This window comes from Lepisma saccharinum, chromosome 16 (genome assembly GCF_977018435.1).
Source record: "Lepisma saccharinum chromosome 16, izLepSacc3.1, whole genome shotgun sequence".
NCBI classification, from domain to species: domain Eukaryota; kingdom Metazoa; phylum Arthropoda; class Insecta; order Zygentoma; family Lepismatidae; genus Lepisma; species Lepisma saccharinum.
Genome location: NC_139244.1, coordinates 16811333 through 16834251, shown reverse-complemented (window position 1 = coordinate 16834251; position 22919 = coordinate 16811333). Strand labels below are relative to the sequence as shown.

At 38.9% G+C, this 22919-nt stretch overlaps 1 protein-coding gene across 1 annotated transcript in view; it reads left to right on the top strand.

Annotated features, from left to right (window-relative positions):
• LOC146000285 (N-acetylated-alpha-linked acidic dipeptidase 2-like) overlaps positions 1–22919 on the top strand; it is a 149717-nt gene that overhangs the window by 69274 nt on the left and 57524 nt on the right. The window contains exons 4-7 of the mRNA XM_083137774.1: positions 3099–3255; positions 6089–6214; positions 11233–11355; positions 12454–12637. Coding sequence (XP_082993900.1) covers positions 3099–3255; positions 6089–6214; positions 11233–11355; positions 12454–12637 — 590 coding nt within the window. The remainder of the gene's footprint in view (positions 1–3098; positions 3256–6088; positions 6215–11232; positions 11356–12453; positions 12638–22919) is intronic.

Genomic DNA, 22919 nt, shown 5'->3' with positions numbered 1-22919 from the left:
GGCTACCAATTGTAGACAGACATCTAAATTTTTCTTCATTTGTTCCTGCTCTTGCTCCATTTCACCACGCCAGACAGCTAAAGGTTCTAATTGTTCTTCCACTACTTTCACTACTTCCAGCTGACAAGAGATTCTAATTTTCTCTAATTCCTCCCTAAGACTTTCTAACTGGTCTGTCTTATGTTGGGAGAAAAGAGTCTGTAATTCTGCTCTGCTTCTTTCAGCTTCTTGCTGTCTTCTCTCATTCTCCTCTTCTTTTTCTTTCATTCTCTTTCCTTCCTGACTTTCAACCAACGCACGGAGAATTTCTAACTCCCTTTCTCTCTTTTGCTCTGCTTCTAGTTTCTCAATTTCTCTTTTCTCTTCTGCTTCTCATTTTTCAATTTCTCTTTTCTTTTCAAGAGACTCTATTAGCGACCTAAATTCTTGTGTCTCTAGTTTTCTTTTAGCTTATTCTTCTGCTTTTTCATGAAGCCTTTTCTCCTCCATGCACTCCACTACTTGTCTTAGCTCCATTACCTCTTTCTTCCTAGCTCTCTCAATTTGAGCCATATCTTTCTTTCTCTGCTTCTCTTCCTCTATTCTTTCCTTTCGTCTATGTTCTTCTTCCTCCTTCTTTTCTCTAGTTCTCCTCTCAGCTTCTTCCACTTTCTCTTTCTTCCTCTCCTCTTTATCTCTCATCAGCCATTCTAATAAGCAATGGTCTGATGGGGTCGTACTAGGAGCACTTGGTTCTTGCCCGGAAGCCATCAAGGGTACTGATGAGCAAGTCTTGCATCTAGACTCTGCAGTGGACACTGAGGTCTCTTCTTGCCCCTCACATTTCCAATGGAACTTCTGTAGACATTGGCAACACTGGAAATACTCCATCTCTCCTCCGGTATCCTCACAGCATCCGAACCCAGTCTCTTCATCTACGGTTTTCCTCCCTCTGCTTCTTAAGTTCATACTTGACGCGTCCCTTTCCATTTCTGGCACACCGTCTATGGTTTCTTCCAAAACACAACACTATATCTTCTCCTTCATGAATTCTTTAGACGAACACTGACACTTATGAGCCCTTTCTAGTCCTTGTAGCTAATAGACCCCCACTGGCTTTTTATTTTCAGTCTTTACAATCGGGCCCCACGTTATGAGCGCCAAAAACTTTATGCAACGTCCACCCACGCAGTGCTCAGCACCACGGCGCAGGAGTACTAGTACTGGCTGCGTTCAACACGCTAAACACTGCAGTTGGGTGATCGGCAAAAGTTTACCCATATGTGCTAACTGATTCAGTCGTAGTACAAAGACTCAGAAATATCTCAGGGCTTGCTGGGTGTAAAGAAAGACTAAACCAGGTTTATATATAGATGTAACAGTTTATTATAATCCTATCACAAGGATGTCCGTTAGCACACTTACACACGTGTCCTTACCTTTACCCTTACCACTCACGTGCATTTACCTGTACCACCTTTAGACTCGAAGAGATAAGAGGGGAGCAGGGAACATCCAATTCATTCCTCGCAGTGAGGCGCCAATGGGGAGTATGGGGACCAAATTTTATTTAGGGCCTGGTCGCGGCAGTCGTCACGGGTTCCCCTGAAAGAGAGAGTAGGTTGTCTGGAAACCCAACGCCACACTACCCTGGCGGGGTGCCGCATGTTGATAGGGGAAGGAAACCTCTCGCAGCAAGCGGAGCGGGTCCTCTCACTCTAAAGTGGAGTTGTTCTCTCTCGCCATTAAGCGGAGTGGGGTATCTCTCACTCGAAAGTGGAGTGGGTTCTCTTGCCAAAGGCAGAGTTCAACCTCTCTCGCTGGAAGGTGGAGTGCGGCTTCTCTCGCCCGCAGGCGGAGGACAACTTCTCTTGGGTGCTTGGCCTCTCGCAAGAGCGGAGTGCAACTTCCTTCCTTCCTTCCTTAGGATGCTTGGACTCTCGCAAGAGCGGAGTTATCCTTCTTCCAGGTCCGTTGGTAAGAGAGATCTTATCGGGAGCCGACCTGAAAGCCAACTGAATTCCGGGCCTCGCTGCGCTGGCTTTATACTCGCGGTGGCGCATGGGTGGTGAAAATAGTAACTACAAGTACGCGTTGCTAACTCATTTTTTTACATATTGCAACCTTCGTACTGAGAAACATCCAAGAAGTAACATTAAGAAAACACTAGTGGGAAAATCACTAGTTACACGTGTCAATATAAACTAAAACTGTGTGCCTTCAGACAATACAATTGATATTGAGCCTCGCAGGACTCTTCAACGAATTGAACAGTATAAATGACAATAAATGATAACATTTACCAAATACAAGGACCACGCAGGGTCTAATAATGAGCGAAGTTAATAAACGTAGAGGTGGACCCGTTAACATTTACAGAATACAGCGACCATGCAGGGTCAAATAATAATAAGCGAAACTAATAACCGTAGAGGTGGATCCGTTAACACATTTAAACATTTAGCAGGCATTCTTCATCCATACCTTCTTTACAAAATATAATATTGCGACCTCGCAGGGTCGTTAAATGTGGCGACCACGCAGGGTCGTTACATGTATGACACCGTCTGTTTCAACTTGAGGTTGCTTAATAACAGTAAAGCATTCTATTCTATTCCAGTACTGGAATAGTGAGTATCCATTCATTGGCATTCTATTTCAAAATAGAACAAGATTTATTTTGTTTTTGGACAGACCTCTCACACATGATCAGTGACATAAAATGTAAATGTTGCATAAAATGCATTGTGTTGGAAAGATTTTTTTGTGCATACACAGTGGGCTGAAATGGAAGTCATAATACATAGAATATTCCTGAAAGCCGAACACTAACGAAGAAAGCATCCTATATTGTTGTATGCTGCTAACAGTATCTTTAAGTAGATGAAATTTACAAGGTTAGATTTGCTATTGTGAGTTGTATGGAAACTCTATAATACCTAAACTAATGGCATTTGATTTATGCACATAAACTAATATTTATTCTTACTTGAAATTAATTTATTTTAGAATTTTTATTCACTTTCCCTAACTGCACAATTGTTTTCAAATTTTTTATTTAATTTTTGTTGAGCTATAGACTTCTGGTTAGTAGATTGGCATTGTTATTTTATTTCCAGTAACTTGACTCGGCAGCCTCATATTGCCGGCACAGAGGAGGATTTAAATCAGGCATTGTGGCTGTCCAACCATTTCACTCAACAGGGATTTGACAAAGTTTCCATTGTGCCTTATACGGTGTTTCTTTCATACCCAGTTCCAAGAAAATCTAACGTGGTATGTATATTTATAGTTCAGTATATGTCTTAGAAATTTTTGTGTACATGATCACTGATAACAAGTGAATGTTGGGCATTCTGTTGTACATCCAGCAAATCAGCATTTACCTTCACCACTGCTAAGAGGCAAGAGGCAGAGAAACCTCCCCTGGAATAGATATCATTAGAGCCAAATATTTATGGTAAATAAGAGATCAAGATATCGGTACAAAAACTGGGCACATTTCAGTATCAAAAGCAGTATTTAAAATGGCATTTCAGTGTTAAAATGGTAAATGTAACTCTACATTTGATTTTAAAAACTACACTTATTACACAAAATAAATATTTCCCTTCTAATAGCACATTTACATAGCTATCCGAGTATTAAGTTTATTCCTGTGTAAAAGAGACCATTTTCGCTTCTCAGATATTTACAGCAGACTTAACCAATCTTCCATGATTTGCGTAACACTCAGAATAATTCAGACTTCAGTAAGTGTCACGTCAGTAAATAAACTCTAAATTTTGTGTTTAAGAGTTTGTTTCACATTTTGCAGTTCATTTGGCATCATTTTGTAACAAAACATGGTAGAAAAATGCACCTCACACCTTTCAAAAACATGAAAAATGAACATTACAGCATGTTATTTTACATTTTGTGTTTCCATTAAAAACAAAATATGAATGCCTTTAGATATCGTTCATTTCAGATTGAAATTATTTTTAGTTTTTTTACCGATATATCGCTATCGGCCGAAACCAGTATTGGTTGTATTTTATTTACGGATACCGACCGATAGTTTCCCAGCATTTTTATCTTTCACGGACTCCGCAAAGTTGCCTCGGGACACTTTCACAGTCTAATTATCCTGAAAATTACGCAAAATTCAAAGTTTCTTGTTATTTTACACCAGTTTTGCATGAAAAAGTTTTTTTTATATATAACATGTAATTTCATATCCTGGTGTAATTCTTGAATATTTTAAAGTAAAATTTTGGTAAATTGATTCATATACTAATTCGAGTGGAACACTTACACACAAATGTTAATTAATATGTTGAACAACTTTTAAATATTACAATTTTCAAGTATCGTTATTATTATCGGTGGGAATTGGTGAGAGTATTGGTATCAGTATTGGTTCAAAGTGTTATCGGCTCAGCCCTATTTATTATTCAATTATTATTTACATTGACAATAACAAAAATACAGTTCAGTCAAGTATTCCAGCAGAATAACAAGAGTGTAAAAATTGTGTTAGATTGAAAAATTGAGTGAAAATGCAGGAACCAAAATTTAATGTTTTTATATTCTAAAACTTATCCAAAGAATAAGTGTTTCTATGAGTTTCCAAAATGAATGTGAAAAATCAGAAAATATAAATTTCTCCCAATTTCTCACCCAAACTATCAAAGATTTTTCTTGTATGAGGTGTGCAAAAGTTGATACCAATATATGTGGGCAAATCAAAAAATAAGTTACACCAATCCTGTGTTCCTGAACTAAAAGGGATAATATAATCACACTTGGTGGTAACACTGTCCAGAATGTTTTCTCCTCGCATCCAAATCAGCCTTGCTGCAGCTGGTTTAGTGTGCGAGTAGTCACTGTGTGAGTATGGCATGTCATACTGAGGCTGCGTCCAACATTGAGGAACGCTCTATCGTCCGATTTTTGTAGGCATAAAGGCAAAATCTGAGTGAAATCCGTCACCAAATTGTCAAGGTGTATAGTGAGAATGCAATATCACACCTCATGATTGGAAATTGTGCCAAATGTTCAAAAAGGGAAGAACAGACATGAACGACGAACTGTGTGTTGGGCAGCCTGCAACTTTGAACACTATTGACAATGCGGAGCGTGAAAAGTGTCCATGCTGATTCACGATCAGTTGTGTACACCATAAACAATTTGCTCACTGGGTGTCACACTTGTTAACCATTGAGCACGAAAATCAACTCAATTGAAATTGGACGAAAGTTTTACACTCAAGGAATCGAGAAACTGGTCACAGGATTCGAAAAGTGCTTCAAATACCTTGGTGACTGTCAAAAAAAAGTTTAAACGTTCATACGTTTTTGTGCAATATTTTTTTTCTTTTTAATGTGTTTTGTTTTATACAGGGGGTGTAACTTACTTTTTGATTTACCGTAATAGTTTAACTATTCATTAGAGCAGGCGTTCCCCTTTTTAAATTCACGGTGTCCTTGGTGTTTTAAGTTTTTTCCACGGTGCCCAAGTCAGAATGTAGGCCTATCTAACGTTTGCAATACTCAGTTAGGTTACTTGCCTTAAGTTAAATTCAGAAATATTTTATGTATAAAAAGTACTAAGACCATGTGTAGACTAGCAAGTGTAATTTCAGTGAAAATATTGGAACATTTCGGGGTGCTCCTGTATGTAAACCAGCCACTGCACCCCAGGGTGCCATGGTGCACACTTTGGGAACCACTGCATTAGAGTATCTTAATGATATGAAATGTCAAAGAATAAAGCAAAGCGGTTCTACTGGCTGTTGACTCATCTGGTGTATCAAAAGTGTCACCCCAATAGCATAGTAATAATAATAATAAATGAGCAATACAAAGTAGGTTATTAGTAGTTTATAATCATTGTTGTTTATTGCACTATTGAATTTTATATCACTGGCCTGACCCCCTTCTCCATAAATTTCTTATGATGCCCATAACACTGACTGCAAAATTCCAGGATAATATTGTCCATATCACCAAGACAACCGTTCAACTCCCAGGTGATCTTGTGTAGATGGTAATGCATTTAACTGAGTATTCATAAAAGTATTAAACTCTCCAGCACAGACAATTAACAGGAATGTTTTTTCTTGCAGATATCTGTTGTTACTCTGAATAACAGGGTGGTGGCTTCATTCAAGAATGGTCAAAGTACGCATTCGGAGAGTGAAAAAGTATTTAACCCACCGTTCAATGCCTTCTCAGCTAGTGGAAAAGCACAGGTAATTAATTAATTATGAGTGTGACAAAAATCTCAAGTCTTTTTCTGTTTTAGTGAATAGAAACTATTTAATGTAAATGTTATGCTTAGCAGTGTCGATGCTAGATAAAGGGCAACTAGGGCACTGCCCCACAACAATTTTAACATAAAAAAGTTCATCTGAACAGACGAACGGTATATAACTAAAATTTTTGTTTTTTCCCCTCAACTCCTATGTTACTGCAACCAGACTTACCCTTAACCCTGTGCGAGGTTAATATATTTCTGCATCCTGTTGGAGAGAGTCCGATCTCAGGTCTGCTCTGAGACGTGACGTCACTGACTGATCCAAAGATTTACAGCATAGGCAAGGAACGGTATCCCCTCACAATGGAAAAGCGCAAAATTCGTAGCCATCTTTGGGCAGTGGACGAAGTGCCCTGCCCATTCATGTTTACCTCGTTCACCGTTCAGTGTTTCCAACGCTTGGCAGGCACTTCATTCGTTCTTCCAGCTAGAAAAGAAATCCCTCGAATGCTTTTCTTCGCGCTTGTTCCGGCGACCTGAAAAGTTGAGAACACTTTTTATTGCACAAACTAGTCCCTCGGTGTTTTCAAAAAGATCCTCCTTCCTTTCCATTGTATATGGATTTGGAGTTGAGTTAGTGTGTGAGTTTGCGTTGCATTCCATTTGTGTGTGTATTGATCGCTTATGGAATAATTATTTTTTTGCGAGTGAAAGAGTTTATAGTTTCTGTGCGTGTAAAGAGGAATATAGAGGTTAACTGCCCCCCCCCTTCCCCACCCAAAAGAAAAATGTGCCCTGTCTGCCTGGAAAGGCACGCGCCGCCCCTGATGCTTAGTAATTAATGCGATATTTTTCTTATCAAAATCATTTTAAAAATAATGAACTATGTATGCATCAGCGGCGTATACTCTGGGTCATCTAGGTAATCGCAGATGACCCGGCTGTATTTCTCTTCTTTTTTTAAAAATATATATATATAAATATACATTTCTTCGCAATATTCTTCCAAACCAATTTCGATGCATACATTTCTTTGCTTCCAGCGTGCGATTGCTTCCAACCGTTTGCCGCTGAATGTCCGCGAACCTTTCTCTAGCCGGTGGAATGACTTCAGGGAATCTCACCCTGACGTCATTCTTCCCGTTTCCCTTACAACCCTTGGCGAGGAGGGAGGAGACAGGAAAGAGGGGGAGGAAACACTGCTTCTCAGGCGCGGTGATTCCGTGCCCAGGGTAAGCTCCTTCTTATGAGAGTCCACCGGTCGCACTCTCAACCTTCAGAGCCTTTCCCGTTCCCTCCGCTGAACTAGGGAAAACATACCCAGTAGAGTGCGAAGAACAGGAAAATTGAATAACATGGGCAAACCAATTCTACGCTAATTTTCACTTTACATTTGCTTCTGTCTTGCTGATTTCTGTTACTTGAACATAAATTGATCAAAAGGAAAAAGCTTAAATATTGAAGATGAAGCAAACTAAATTCAAAGCTTAAGCAATTAAAGCACCTATATGCATGGGCGTCCGGAAGGGGGGGCCGTGGCCGCCCCCTGGAAAATGAAAGTCAACCAAAAATTATATATTTGGCACATATCATTTCATTTCAGCCACAATAATATGTGTTAATTATTGCATGAATATGATAAATTCAAATTTAAGCAATGATTTTTTGAGGGAACAACACTATTATTGGGGAAAATGTACCTTGCTTGCCCTCCTGGAAAAAAATGCCTTCCTTGCCCCTCCCTGGAAAAAATCCTGCGGACGTCCATGCCTATATGCTGACTCCCCCCATCCTTGTATTTACAAAAATAGTGATTGTTTCTACTCTCTAATCTTCAAAAGCAGCGAGAATACTTCTTTCACGGAACTGAATATTTTTTAAAGGGAAAGATATAAAAAATAAATTATATATATATATATATATTAGTTAATTTAAGTTGCTGTATTCGGCCTCTTTACATTAATAGTGATGAAGATGAACGAATTAAACATAAAACGAAAAAACACATCAGGCACGTAGCCAGGTGGAGGACTCGGGGGCTGAAACCCCCCTCCCCGAAATCCTACAAATATCTAATTTAAAAAGTGTATAGTGGTAATTAATTTTACTTCATTAGCAGGATTATACACCTTGCATAATACATTGTAATAATCTGAGATTCATCTTCAGGACTTCTAAGCCCACTGTTTCAACTTTATGTGGCGGCTGCTAATAAGGGATGATCCCCATCCCGAAATAAAATTCTGGCTCCGGCCTGCAATGATTCGAACTTTTAAAACCTGTCATTTCGAGTTCGGAAAGGGATTTTTTTTTATCATTCATAGGGAATTTCATTCTGAGCCAGGAACCCAACAACAGAAGTTTGGCGCGTGAAACTGAATGCGTGTAGTCGTTGGCTTCGTGCTGTGCTTCATGTTTATTATTTATTTAGGTGTTAGTGTTTGTTGTGATAGTGCTGTGTTAAAGAGTAATGGATGTGATACAAGATTTGCTGGTGAAACCTTTTGGAACAAGATCTTTTCAGGAGAAGTTGCATATTGTTAATACAGGTAGGCCAGTGTCATCGCTTGAACTTATTTCTACACACAAAGACAAAAATCGGGAATATGTGAGGCATTTTCGCAAGCAAATTATGACAAAACACCATGGTTGACAGGAAGTATAAGCTTTGCTTTTTTGTTGGCCGTGCTTACTTTTTGGGGCTGAAAAGAATGTATGGACGCGTGGCGGATACTGTAATCTTTGAAACGCTTGTGCCAAACATGAAAAATCCAAAAGTCACATAACTTCCTTTGTTAAGCTGCAATCTTTCGCACAGACACATATTGACGTGCAAGTGGACAAACATCGTGCTTTGGATGTGGTACAGCACAAGTAATCGGATCCTGGAGTAAGTTGAATTTTGCCCTTAAATTAATATTGCGGGTTTTTATTTCACTAGTGCACGTCTTTCATTTTATATTTCACAGGTTGTTTATTTATAGCTTTATCATACTGTCTTGTTTTATTATTTGAAATTCTACACGTATATTAAACTGCAATAACGAGAATTGATTGATTGTGGTCGTAGCAATAAGACAAACATTCCGACACAACATTCCTAAATCCAATATGGATCCTGACATAAATTGCATTGAAACTTTTGGAGTTTGAGGATCAAGGGTCAGAGATTACCCACTCGTTAGAACCAGCATACGCCACTGGTATGCATCAATCTGAAAATTAGTTTTCTTAACTTCTCTTGGTGATGGGCTGTGTCAAAATTTTGTTGTGGCATTTCTTTGATTCCATTCCAGAATCAGGGTATACTAGAGGAGAGAGAAAAAAAAAACAACAACAATAGACCACATTACCAATCTGGCACTGACTTCTCTTATCAGTTTATCACACATAAAAATATTTAGTTTAACATTTTTGTGCTTTATGTGTATTTGTTGCTGAATTTTTTGACTTTTGAAATTCTGAAAGCTTGATCCATGTACACTTCTGTTCAAATAAACTGGCACATTCTTCAATTGCCCATTGTGATGTGTTGCTGTACTACGATGTTTGTTAGTAGCAATCCGCCACATTTTAGTAGTTTGTTCTGTTTTAGGAAGTACGTGCATCTTAGGATATCCAACTAAAAATATAGAACAAGCCCTTCCTAAATATTCTCCGCTGGTATATTTCTATTATGCACGCAATATGTCAACCAAGGTAGGAGAATAATATTCCCAGTAAAAATTTATCCACAAACCTATAAAAAAAGGTCAAACATGGGCAAAGTTCAAATAATTTCAACTCGCACAAACTACTAATACCCAGCTTTTAAATTTAGTTAAGTGCCTCTGATCCGGTCCTTCTTGCTTAGAGCGCTAATTGGTCGGGAGTTTGTCTTAGGCTTGTCTAGTCCCACTCCCGATGAAATAACGCATGTACGACCCTGGAATGGAAACCCACAGCAAAATATGTACAAAAAAGGCAGGAGGGACTAATCTTAATTGGCATCATGCACCCCCCCTTTAACTCGTACAATAAATTAATATCTTTAATCTTCAGTATATTTGGTTTTATTGCTTAACAAAGTTCTATTTGTAAATACAATTATGAATATAGTCATGGATTTTTACGTAACACTATCTTCTCAACAAATTAGACAATCACGTCAAGATACTAATCTCTCATCATTTAAATAACAATAACAAGTGTGTTTCAAACATTTATAACTTGCTTTCAAGCTGCTCGTTACATTAACAAGACACACACGAGATTTAAGATATGTCAGCATTAATAACCTGTATCAACGATCTACGTCAATTCATTTACACTTTTCAAGATCCAACATTCTTTTATAAATATGATAACTTGACACAATGAAATAGTATGCACATATTCACATACATTGTACATGTACAATCATCTCTCTCTTACTTTAGGAATTAACCCCGTGCTATAAATGATTATTGTTGCTTCCTCGCGATCTATGTTGAATCTGACTTCGTGAAATTGCTTAAACAAAATACTAAGGCAATAATTTAAATATTTAGTTTAACTACTTATTTTACCAGCCCAGCTTTGATTCCACTTTACAGAAAGGTTCGATCATATTCCTGACGAATCCCAGGTGTTCAGGGTAATTGGCCGAGTCTCGCCCCATTGTTTCGGGTGGCTATCGCGTCGAGGAAGGCAGGCTGTTGCGCACGAGGTTACTCTGTCTGAGTCGCAGCACGAAGTGTACTTCCGACTTGCGGAACAAGGAAAATATGGCCCGAAAAACTCCCCAGGTGGCAGCAGCATCAATCCCGAGCGAGCTTCTGGGAGCAGACGAATTATTTGAGCGGAAACAATTGCAAGACAGCAGGCTTAATTCCTTTTCACATACAGGGTGGAGCAAAGAATGTGGCGAAACAGGATAAATATATAAGTTACAGTCCCGATTCACCACACCATCTTTATAATAAAATGTGCCACTTTATGTGAACAAGAGTGTACCATCTTCAAGATTACTAAAATCTTGGTCTTTTTTTTCAGGGTGACTTGGTGTATGTGAATTTTGGCCATGAGGAAGATTTTCGTTTTTTGGACCAAAGTGGCATTTCAGTAAAAAACAAAATTGTCCTAGCCAAATTGGGAAAAGTATTTCAAGGTAACATTGTAAGTAGTTTGTTTTGTGAGGTATTATTTTTAATAAGAAATAAAACATTTAATTGGAAATATAATGTGATGCACATGTGATAATATGACAAGAATTTGTTGAAAGAAGGAAAATAAACTTTATAATAATATTTATTTACACTGGTTGGCATTACTGCCATTCTGTACATTTAATGTTATCAGTACATTATCAATTTTAAATGTTTTTGTAATTTGTGTGTACTTTGTACAAAATTTGATTTGACTGGAGGTAGAAAATGTTATGAATTTCAATTTGCTTTAGAATCCAGAGTCCTTGTCAATGACTTGTAGAAAATCATGCTAAAATTCTTGCAACAATGCATCATATGTTGCCTCTTTATTTGTACTCTTACATTGCTTGTCTGTTAAAAAAGAAATATAAATTATAGGGATTTAAAAATAAATATAAATAATACGGATTTAAAAAAGAAATCTAAATTATAGGGATTTAAAAATAAATATAAATAATACGGATTTAAAAAATAAATATAAATTATATGGATTTTTGGAATGCATTGTAATGATTCCATAACAGTAGCAATTTTATCTTGATTGTAAAATGTGCTATGTTGCTAATACTTTTATATTTAAAATAATAGAACAAAAAATACCAAGTACCTTCAGTCGTTAAAAATACAACAATTGTTGACACTACTTACCATTATTTTGCTTGTAGTTTACTGCTTGTAGAAGCACAAAAGCACAGTTTTTGATGTGACTTTTCGGAGAACATCAGACTTTTTTTTTTAGTTCGATTATGTTACAGTTATAACTATATATGTAGTAAGTTTAACAGAAATAGAAACCTCACATCAAAAATTGTGTTTTTGTGCTTTCAACAACCGTATACTACTTACAAGCGAAATAATTCTACAATGTAAGCAATACATACATGCAAGAAATACTACTCACCATCTGCTTGCATCATTACTACTGCACTATGTACACAATGTTCATTATGTATTATTGGTTGTATTTTGTTCAGTTCTTGTGATTTGTACCAAATCAGCTGATCTCTATTCACAGGTTTGAAGAACTGTTAAATATTTGTAACATTACATGCACATTTTGCTTTAGGTTTACTCGGCTGAGGGACGGGGAGCAATGGCAGTTGTCCTTTTCCCAGATCCCCAGCAGTTTGCTCCGAAAGGAAGGGAAGATGTCTTCCCAAAGACCATTTATCTTCCTGAAGATGGCGTTCCAGTTGGTGTTGTACGGATCCAAGATGGCGACCCTTTGACCCCGAACTATCCTTCTGTAGGTATGGCAATTATTTTCTTGTTTAAGCACTACTTTTGATGTTAAAGTTATTTACGTTGACTCTTCTGCCTTAAACTATTAATGTTCGAGTATGATAGTAATAATAATATTAATTGAAGTCATACTGTTGCTATAAGAGTTATTGATACATGATGTAAATTGATGGTTTCAATTGACAATGTACAGATTGAACAATATGTTTTCAGTGTGTTCAGCATTTCATTCTTCATTTCAAGATTTTGCTCTCTTTGTGTGCCTTTGGTCAACGTTTAGTTCCATGTTCATGATATTTAGTTAAGACATAGGTGAAGAGAATTGAAACTTTGAGTAAATAAAGTTTACCCACTGCAAATGGAGTTTTTGTTAAAGATGGACTGATATGAATTATTTTGCAATACCGATAAAGTACCAAGGTAAAATTTACCAGTACAGTACTGACAACCATTATTGTACCACTCCAGTATAGGATTGCAAATGTTTCTTTGAAAATGGATGGTTTATTAACTTTCCTAATGTATGCAACCAGGTGAATGTGATGGCATTTGCCTTTGAAAAAGAAACTGCATATTTAGGCATTTACTTTACAAAACCAGGATGATATTTCAATTCTCTTTTTTGTTTTTGTTTGTTTGTTTGTTTGTTTGTTTGTGTGTGTGTGTGTTTGTGTGTGTGTGTGTGTGTGCGCGTTGGTATACCCGTCATTAGGAGGAACAAGATCAGAAAAATTACCAGCATTAAGAGGGACTTTTTCATTGCGAGGTAATTTTGGTGGTTCCTCGGAACGAGAAAGCACATTATTTAATATTATGGTCGAACGGGCAAAGGAAAATTTAATGTCGTGGTATTAATCGATGAAGGGGACCAAGATCTATATTTTGATAAAAGATAGAACAATGTCCGACAATTGTGCTCGGAGTTATGCTACAAAACAGTGCATTTTTCTGGTTCCTCTTTTTGGGGCATTGTACCTGTACGTGTGTATCAGGTGTTTATCGGTTCCTCTCAACGGGGCTCTGTGCTTATCACCTACACACAACGTGTGTGTCGTTTGTGCGACGCCAGAGACATCTGCAGTGTGTGAAAAATTGCGGAACTACATCAGCGGTGACGTCAAGGCGGAGCGAGGAAGGTCGTAGGGGGCGGGGCCTGCGGTTGCAGAGAACAGCGTTGTCGGATCTCCCCCTCAACTTACATGACTCAGCATTTTTCACTGACGGCTCTGAACGTTGCATTGTTCGCAGTGCTGCATAAGTTGCAACGCTGGAGAATGCAGCGTTGCTACATCATTGCCTACGTGGGAAATGTTAACGGTGCTTCACGATTGCGTTCCGAGAGGGTTCGTTGTGTGATAGTAGCCGTATTTAATATATCGGTTTGAGCTTGGGCAATTATGTCTCGTATTTCTCGGAAAAGATATATATCAAGGAAGAATTGTAGCAATCTGCCAGAGGGCGCGTGTGAGCGAGCATATTTAAGAGTACGACTTCAATCTCCTTCCCGAAATACCTTCCACCCTTAAAATGTTTCTTTCGTCACTAGAATGTAGATGCATATGTTCAAAAATGGCAAAATACGTAGTTAAACATTAATAAGAATAGGTTCTTCACTAACATTTCAATATTTTACGTAATACATGTCTCTAAAGTAAGGTAGAATTCACACCGAACTTACAGGCGACACGTGTTGCTTGAGGATTTCACCAATCCAACGCAAGTTTCTGAGCCCTATCATGCCTGCCGCTACGTTATGAAACGTTGCTGCGGATTGACGCGTTTCCAATCAACATATGTCATTTGCACTTGCTGGTTCGGAGTGAAATCCACGTGTTGCTTGACTTTTCGGTCTGAAAGTTACAGGCGACATGCAACACGGAGATGCCAAGCAGCTTTCAGACCAAAGCGACACACAACACATGTCGCTTCGGAACTAGTCAATCAATATCAACGTTTCACACCTTAGCGGTAGCCCCAGAAGACTGAGTTCGACTGGTGAGATTCTCAAGCACCGCGTGTCTCTTCAATGTGAAATCTCTCAATGAGAGAAGAGCCCAGTTCGAGCGACATGCAAAAGCTCACTAAAGCAACACATACACCGCGCACAAGTGAACAGACCAAGTCAATTTGATGCACGACCCGAGCGACATGGTGATTTCACACCCAAGCGACAAGCGACACGAGACCCTTCAATCAAATGCAAAAGATTCATTGCGTATGCGGGAACAACAGAAACAGGTGACACGAAGCATCGTATTGAGAGCATAGTCCAGTCCAAGCTACAAATGCAGCTTGTGTCGCTTCAGTTCAAATTTTTTGTTTTCAAGAAACACGTAAAAAAAAAAAAAAGGTAAAGTGTTCCCCTGTGCATAGCACCACGCCATGAAGGCGTATAGGGGGTGTGGGGGTAACGCCCCACACTTTCTTGATCCGGTCGTGAGTGGGGGTGATGTGATCAGCATCCCGCCCCTGACCGCCTTTACCCCCCAGGGTTTCCCCCAGGTACCCATGTTATTCGACGCTGGGTAGGCACCGGGGCCGCTTCCACCGTTAGAAAAGTTCCCGGATTTGAACCGGCCGGGGATCGAACCCGAACCCGGGACCTTTACAGGGGGATTTCACACTGAAACGACACGACACGCATGATTTTGTGCGAGCAATAAAGGTTTCGATTTCCTGTGGGGCATAGCACCTTGCACTGGCGTACGCAGGGGGTAGCTGATGGGGTTACTGCCCTCCAGAAATTTTAAGAAAATCCAAATTTTTAGATGAAAATTTGTTAAGAACTCAAAGAAAGGAAAGATGTAAACGCAAACCTCCCTTAAAGTTAAAATAACACCCGATAACCATTTCTGTCTTCGAGTACAATTTTAATAGAGTGAAAAGTTCAAAATGTATGATAGCCTATATATTTTATTCGGTATCCCACAATTCTAGAACAAAGCTATATACTATACACCTTTACAATTTCAGCCCCTCCAGAACAAAAATCCTGCTTACGCCAGTGGCACCGTGAGAACAATTGGAGCAGACTATGATATCGAAAACCAGAAAACTACGGCGACTCAATTGTATTTAACTTAGTATATGGCACATGTTTTCCCTCTTCTCGAGTGGCAGCAACGAATCGTCCCCTAGGTATGGCCAGTGCATCGCCCAGTGGCATATACATGAGGGAGGGATGAAAGATAGACCTGTGACAAGGAGTAGCAAGTCTCCATTTTCACTTCACAGCCTAACAAAGAAAACTAAAGGTGGCCAGGAGGGGAAATTTCCTTTGGGCTCAGGATTGTGGTGTGTGTTGCAAGGCGTGCTGTCGACAGTGGCGGCGATTGGGTTCCAAAACTGGGTTGGGCAAAGGAACTTTACTTTTCCTTTATAGATAAGCTTTAGCATAGTGTCGGAGCAAAAGTGGCTAAAAGTGGGGGGGGGGGGGGGGGGGGGCAACTGCCGCCCTACGCTCCCTCAGTCAGTAATGATAATTCGACGTGAAATCAGTTGAAATATTGGAATCAGATTCTTTCCTCATTCATCCATACACATTCTATTTAATTTCGCTTTGTAATAAAAATAAGCACTTGATAAATTTTAAAAAATATATATTTTTAAAATTGTTTTTAAAATCAACGAAATTAAACAGAAATATGACTGACACATTTTAAGAAAGAAGTTACAGTCCGTGAATTACTTTTTCACAGTGTTCAATAATTTTATTAGGAAGCGCTTTTCTGCCATTTTATTTAACCGCAACGGTGCGGATGTGTGGTGATTAAAAGAAATTTAGGAAGGGACACGTCATGCCCAGGCCGGGATTCAAACCCGGAAACCCTGGCGTCGTATTACACTGAACTAACCTCTCCCCCAGATTTTGGAGGACAGAAAGTAAGTTATTAATATAATATACAAGATGTAATATATTATATATTACATATTATATAATATAATATTCGAACCAGTGTATAAGGCCTCCCCGATGGCGCAGTGGTAGCGTCATTGCCTTGTAATCAAGGGGTCCCGGGTTCGATACCCGGTGGAGGCACAAAGTGGTTCGGATCCCACTTTAAACTGTAGGTCCAGTCCCGATTAGCCTTACTGTGCATAAAGTGGACTTAAAACACCAAATCAAACCAAACCAGTGTATAGTGCACCTCCACTGCATATCGCCAGTTTACAAGGCGATTCTCATATTCTCTATACCCTGTACTATTCACAGTTACAATACAAGTGTTAACCCATTGAGAAACCTAAGTTTGCCATTTTGGAATCTCTCTCTCTCCAGGACATAGTGTAATCAAGGGGTCCAGAGTTCGTTACCCGGTTGAGGCAATTGCATGGACGTCCGCAGGATTTTTTCCAGGGAGGGGCAAGGAAGGTATTTTTTCCAGGGGGGGGGGGCAAACGAAGGCAAATTTTCCCCAAAAATAGTGTTGTTCCCTGAAAAACATTGCTTAAATTTGAATTTATTTTTAATTTTAATTTTCTTCCGCACCCATTTTTCAACCAATAACACCAACTCTTAAGAGTGCCATACCCGGTGGAGGCACATAGTGGTTCGGATCCCACTTTAAACTGTAGGTCCAGTCCCGATTAGCGTTACTGTGCATAAAGTGGACTTAAAATACCAACTCAACAACAACAACTCTTAGAGTGCCATGCTATCTCATGTCATATTCAGCGCCGAATGTTACGTTCTAAAGTGAGACCGCTGTTATTGTTTACAACAGGCAAACACTGATCGCCGATTTCTTTCCTGTACTGTCGGCAGTTTATAAAGGCAAGCCGCCATTTTCTTTCTTTGGTCAGCATTGTTGTTAAGAATTGTTTCTTCTTATGTTTCACGTAGTCTGTATTTGTCGATAAGTGCCTATAGCTCAGTGTCAGGTGCTTTGTGTTATCCCTTGCATCGTTGATCCACCGTTTTTGTTGTCTGCCTACTATCGGATCAAAAGCTATGTATACTCGAGTTTTGGACTCCAATTAAAAATTAATCAGTAGACCTAAATATAAACGAGTTACATCAAAATTTGACTACTTCAATTCTGTATTAAGCTATAGTAACCAATTCTTTTCGGAGTATGATTCGATTTTTAGTCGTCTTGAGAATAAAAAAAGTGCCTTTTTTGCGTTTTCCAAACAAGAAATCCATAAAATTTAAAAAATCGTCCGATCGTGATCAAATTTAAATATGCAGGTAGAAAGGTTGTAAATAGAATTCTTAATTTTCAATTTTTTTTTATTGACTAAAAAGTCAAATGTGTCTTATCAATTTTCTGAAACATATTCCCTCCCATCCCGTGGGAAAATACCTGGCTTGCCTTTCCTTGGAAAAAATCTTCCAATTTTTCATGTATGTCATTGGCCTCCCTTCAACAAGCTGTTCTTTTCAAATTTTTGGCCTCTCCGATGGCGCAGTGGTAGCATCGTCGCCATGTAATGAAGGGGTTCCGGGTTCGATTCCCGGTGGAGGCATATAGTGGTTCGAATCCCACTTTAAACTGTACATCCAGTCCCGATTAGCCTCACTATGCACAAAGTGTACTTAAACACCAACTCAATCAATCAATCAATCAAATTTCTAAACATGTCTTGTACTAAAACCGAGCAAGAGTGAAGCAGTTGGAGTTTTAAAATCCACTTTATGCACAGTAAGTCTGGACCTATAGCTTAAAGTTGGATCCAAACCACTGTGTACCTCCATCGGGTATCGAACCCGGGACACCTTTCGCTAGTTTTATCCACTTTCATTGGCATATTATTGGAATTTCAATTAGTGGCTAAAACATGCATGCATGTTTCATGTTTTCTTTATTTTCAACACCGCGGCCTTTAAATTTCACTCCACACCCTCTCAGCACTACTACAGAGCATTCATTCCCCGACATTCGCTACGAGACTCGGCGGCAAGCGGCCCGGCGTCAGCGCTTGTCTTTCCCAGTGAACGGGTCCGCGACAGTCGCACGCTACAGTCTGTTTTTTTCGCTCTCCCTGCCTTCGCTCTCTTTCGCTTTCTGTTGACGTTGCAGACTGACGCCAGTATAATCCTCCCTCGGAAGTTGTGTTGTGTCGTGTCCGTGTGTTGAAGATTGTGGCTTAATATGGCACCACAAAAGTTTACATTACAACAAAGGATTTATCTTGTCGAGTGTTATGTTCGATACCCGGTGGAGGCTCATAGTGGTTCGGATCCCACTTCAAACTGTAGGTCCAGTCCCGATTAGCCTTACTGTGCATAAAGTGGACTTAAAACAACAAATCAACACATCATTGTCGAGTTTTACTTCGGAAAGAGGAATTGTGGAGAAGTGCGACGACGTTTTGCAACGAAATTTCCTGGTGTTCCCGTTCCACATAGAACCACTATATTAAACCTCGTAAAAAAGTTTAGAGTAATAGGGTCAGTTCTGAATAAAAGTGGAAAGAAAAATGGGGAAATCTAAAAAATAAAGGATACAAAGACAATCCGCACACCATCAGTGAGTTAAAAAAGAGTATTGTACGAGAAATCGGGAGAATTACAGTAGACGAACTTGCACGTATAAATGCCAATTTCTTTCGGAGATGCCAGGAATGTGTTGCAGCAGAGGGACATCATTTTCAACACCTTCTGTAGTCAAGGTTAGTACACAACATGAAAACTGTAATTTTAATAGCAGACTCTAGCGACTGTCGCAGACCCCGTTCACAAGGAAAGACAAGCGCTGCTTCCGGGCCGCTTGCCGCCGAGTCTCGTAGGGAATGGAAGGGAATGCTCTGTATATACTTAATTCTGGCAACGCACCAAGATTTACGGTTGTGGTTTTCTCTCCGTTGGGGACAACGAGGACGTTTAAGTAAGCAAATAAATAAAATAATAATAATAAACAGTTGTGTTTATATACGTACGTATACGTATATAATTTGTATCCCCTCCTCCACATTCACCTGAAAGTGGCAACAGTTGTGATTCGTGGGACCGTCTGCTCAGTTGATATCTATGTTTTGGCTTTTTGAGTGTGTGCAGTATTCCCCAAGGCCCTCTTCTCTTGTTGTTGCTGTGCAGAAACACAATAATCCTGAAATCGCTTGTATAGCTAGGAATTAAGTACAATGTAAGTGACAGCGTTGAAGAGATTAGAGGGAAGAAATGGTATGGCAATGAGCGAAGTTGCCAAACGAAGAATGTGTGTATGAGAAATTACTATTGTTTTTGCATGCTTAGTTCGTCATTAACTACTTTTTTTTGTTGCAACATATGATTTTTACTTCGAGACTTATAATAGGTCTGTGTGGGCCTCCCTGATGGCTCAGTGGCAGCGTCGTCACCTTGTAATCGGGGGTCCATGGTTCGATACCCTGTGGAAACACATAGTTGTTCGGATTCCACTTTAAAATGTAGTTCCAGTCCCGATTAGTCTTTCTGTGCATAAAGTCGACTTAAGACAACAATTCAATTCAATTATAATGAATGCTTTCATTATACTTTAATAATCCTAATTATTATGCATTGAAATATATATTGATACAATCAACTCCATAAAATGCTGAAAATTGATATTGGAAATATTAATAGATTGAAGAAACAGGTGTATATAACTTTACTCTTCTTGTTTAAAGTAATCGAATTTTGAAGGAAAATGTAACTCACTTCCCCTTTTGTTATTTAGTGTCTAGTGGAGTGACCTATTAATTCTGACAGCAAATTCAATGAGTCATGATATTCATCCTGGTCAGGCAGGGTGTGGCTGCCTTTATATTGTGTTTCTTTTATCACATATTTAATAGTTCATCCTCATGCCGCAATTAACGTGTATACATATAATTTTGACCATAAATAGCAAAATGCAAGTAAAAACTTCTTGAAATTTACGATTTTCTTCGCATCAAAATTGTGGACATACGCCTAGTAGGCTCCTGTTGTCTGCAAGAAAAAATCTGGAATTTTATGAAATTTCTTGCCGTGTCTCATCGGGCTTGAAATGTATTATTTCACAAGAAAATTTTGAACAACTGTACTATCTTGCATTACGAGTTATAAAAGTAAGTAAATTCATCAAAAACTTTCACAAATCGTGTTTTAATACTGTCATAAACAGAATAGTGGATTGAAAGTGTCTGGGTATGGTTTGTGGAGGAGGTTTGTGTCTTTTTAAAGGTATCATTATCGTAAAATCTGATAATTTTCGCCAAAGTCATTTAAATGTTTTTAGTGAAAGAATAGCCTCACAGTTTCCATACGTCTGAATTACTGGCTCTACAATGGCTTTTGTGATAGTTCAACGGTTTGAGAGCTTTGATAAGTATTGATAATGCCAAGCTCGCACTGGCGTACCCATGTAGTTGATGAGAGTTATGGCCCCGTATTTGACCCAGGTTAAAACAAAATAGAAGTCGAATAAATGAGAAGATGGCAAAATTTTAGACTGTGTGCTAAGAAGAATAAGCCATAACCAGTGGCGTAAATAACACCCCCGCAACCCCATCGTGCGGGGGAAGGGGGCCGAGCTTCGAGGGTGCATTAATTTTTGTTGATTTGGAGTTTTTTTAAGTCCACTTTATGCATAGTAAGGCTAATCGGGACTGGACCTACAGTTTAAAGTGGAATCCGAACCACTATGTGCCTCCACCGGGTATCGAACCCCGAACCCCTTGATTACAAGGCGACAACGCTACTACTGTGCCATCGGGGAGGCCCTGGGGGCGCATTACGAATGACTGATAGTTCACAAGTTTTCTTTTTGGCGTTAAAATATATTTTCAACCAAACATGTATTTTTATGCACCTGCAACTGCAAACATAAAATGTTAATCACTAGAAAAGTAAAAAGCGAATTACCAGATTAGAAGAAAACCCTTCATTAGCTGAATATTTCAACCTCCGTTTATTATACCCTATTACTTAAACCGGAGAGAAACGTCGTCGCCTTGTAATCAAGGGGTTCCGGGTTCGATACCCGGTGGAGGCACATAGTGGTTCGGATCCCACTTTAAACTGTAGGTCCAGTCCCGATTAGCCTTACTGTGCATAAAGTGGACTTAACACACCAAATCAATGAATTAAACCGGACAGAAAAGAGAGAGATTTTGGTTATGCTACTCCTCTATTTTAGACGCTGTTTATTGTGTTGGTTGGTTTCTTGTGTTTATTAGTTGTTTGCCAATAGGTTCGATAAACACTATAATGGTGCATGGTGTAAAGGTAAAATTAATGATTGGTTAGGTTTAAGTAAAAAAGAAATCAAAGAACACCAAACCGATATCATGATATATTTGATGTTGCGATATTTTTGAAACTATTAGTTACAAGTACGAAATTTGGTGATTTGAATTAACTGTGAATTATCAAGTTGATACAATATGATATGCCTATTCTAGATCAGCCTGTCTGTTTGCCTGTTTTACTCGGCCCAACAATCGAACCCAATCTGAACGTAGCTGTCACGATCTACATTCGTTCATACGTAACTCAGTTCTGCGTAATTCGGTTTTATACGTAAATTACTGTAGGTCTCGGGAAAATATAATTTTAAAACGTGTTAATTAACCTTTACTTGTACGTAATGCATTTATAGGTAATTCTGTGTTATACCTATAACATAAAATACAGTTGATTTGTACGTAACCAAGCTACAACAATGTCACACAAAAACACAAATACGCAACAGGATAGGTGGATATGGCGGCAGTCGGTCTCGAATTACGAGAAAGGGTAGTGCGGCGCAGCGGTGTCAAAGAGAAAACAACAGAGGCGGCACGCGGCATGAAATCAGAGGAGATTTGACGCAGTTGTTGAGAACAAGATACGAATTTTATTTTGTACCTACACTAGGTTGGCCACGTTTTCTTAACAGAAAATTAGGACATTCATGGATGTGTACGTAGGGGGGGGGGGGGGTTGTAGCTATGACTAAAAGAGCACAGGGTCCAGTATACTGCTACAACCCCCCCCCCCCCCCCACTTACGCATCCATGAATGTCCTAATTTTCTTTTGTACCTACACTAGGTTGGCCACGTTTTCTTAACAGAAAAGTCATGCTGCATATATGTTTCCTGAAATATTACATAATTCTCTTTAATCTATTTTCCTCTTGATTTTATTTGATTTTTGTTATTTAACACCGTCTTATTGTCACTTTTGGCTAATTGCAACAATGAATATAGGTAAATGTCTGTTATATCGGAGACACATTTCTAACGCATATTTACAGTTGCAAATGGTTCGTACTTGCCAATTGTGTATTGCGGAACCTATTTCAAGGTGCCGTTATGCTTTTTACACGAAAATAACTTCGATTTTTCACATTACGAGTAAT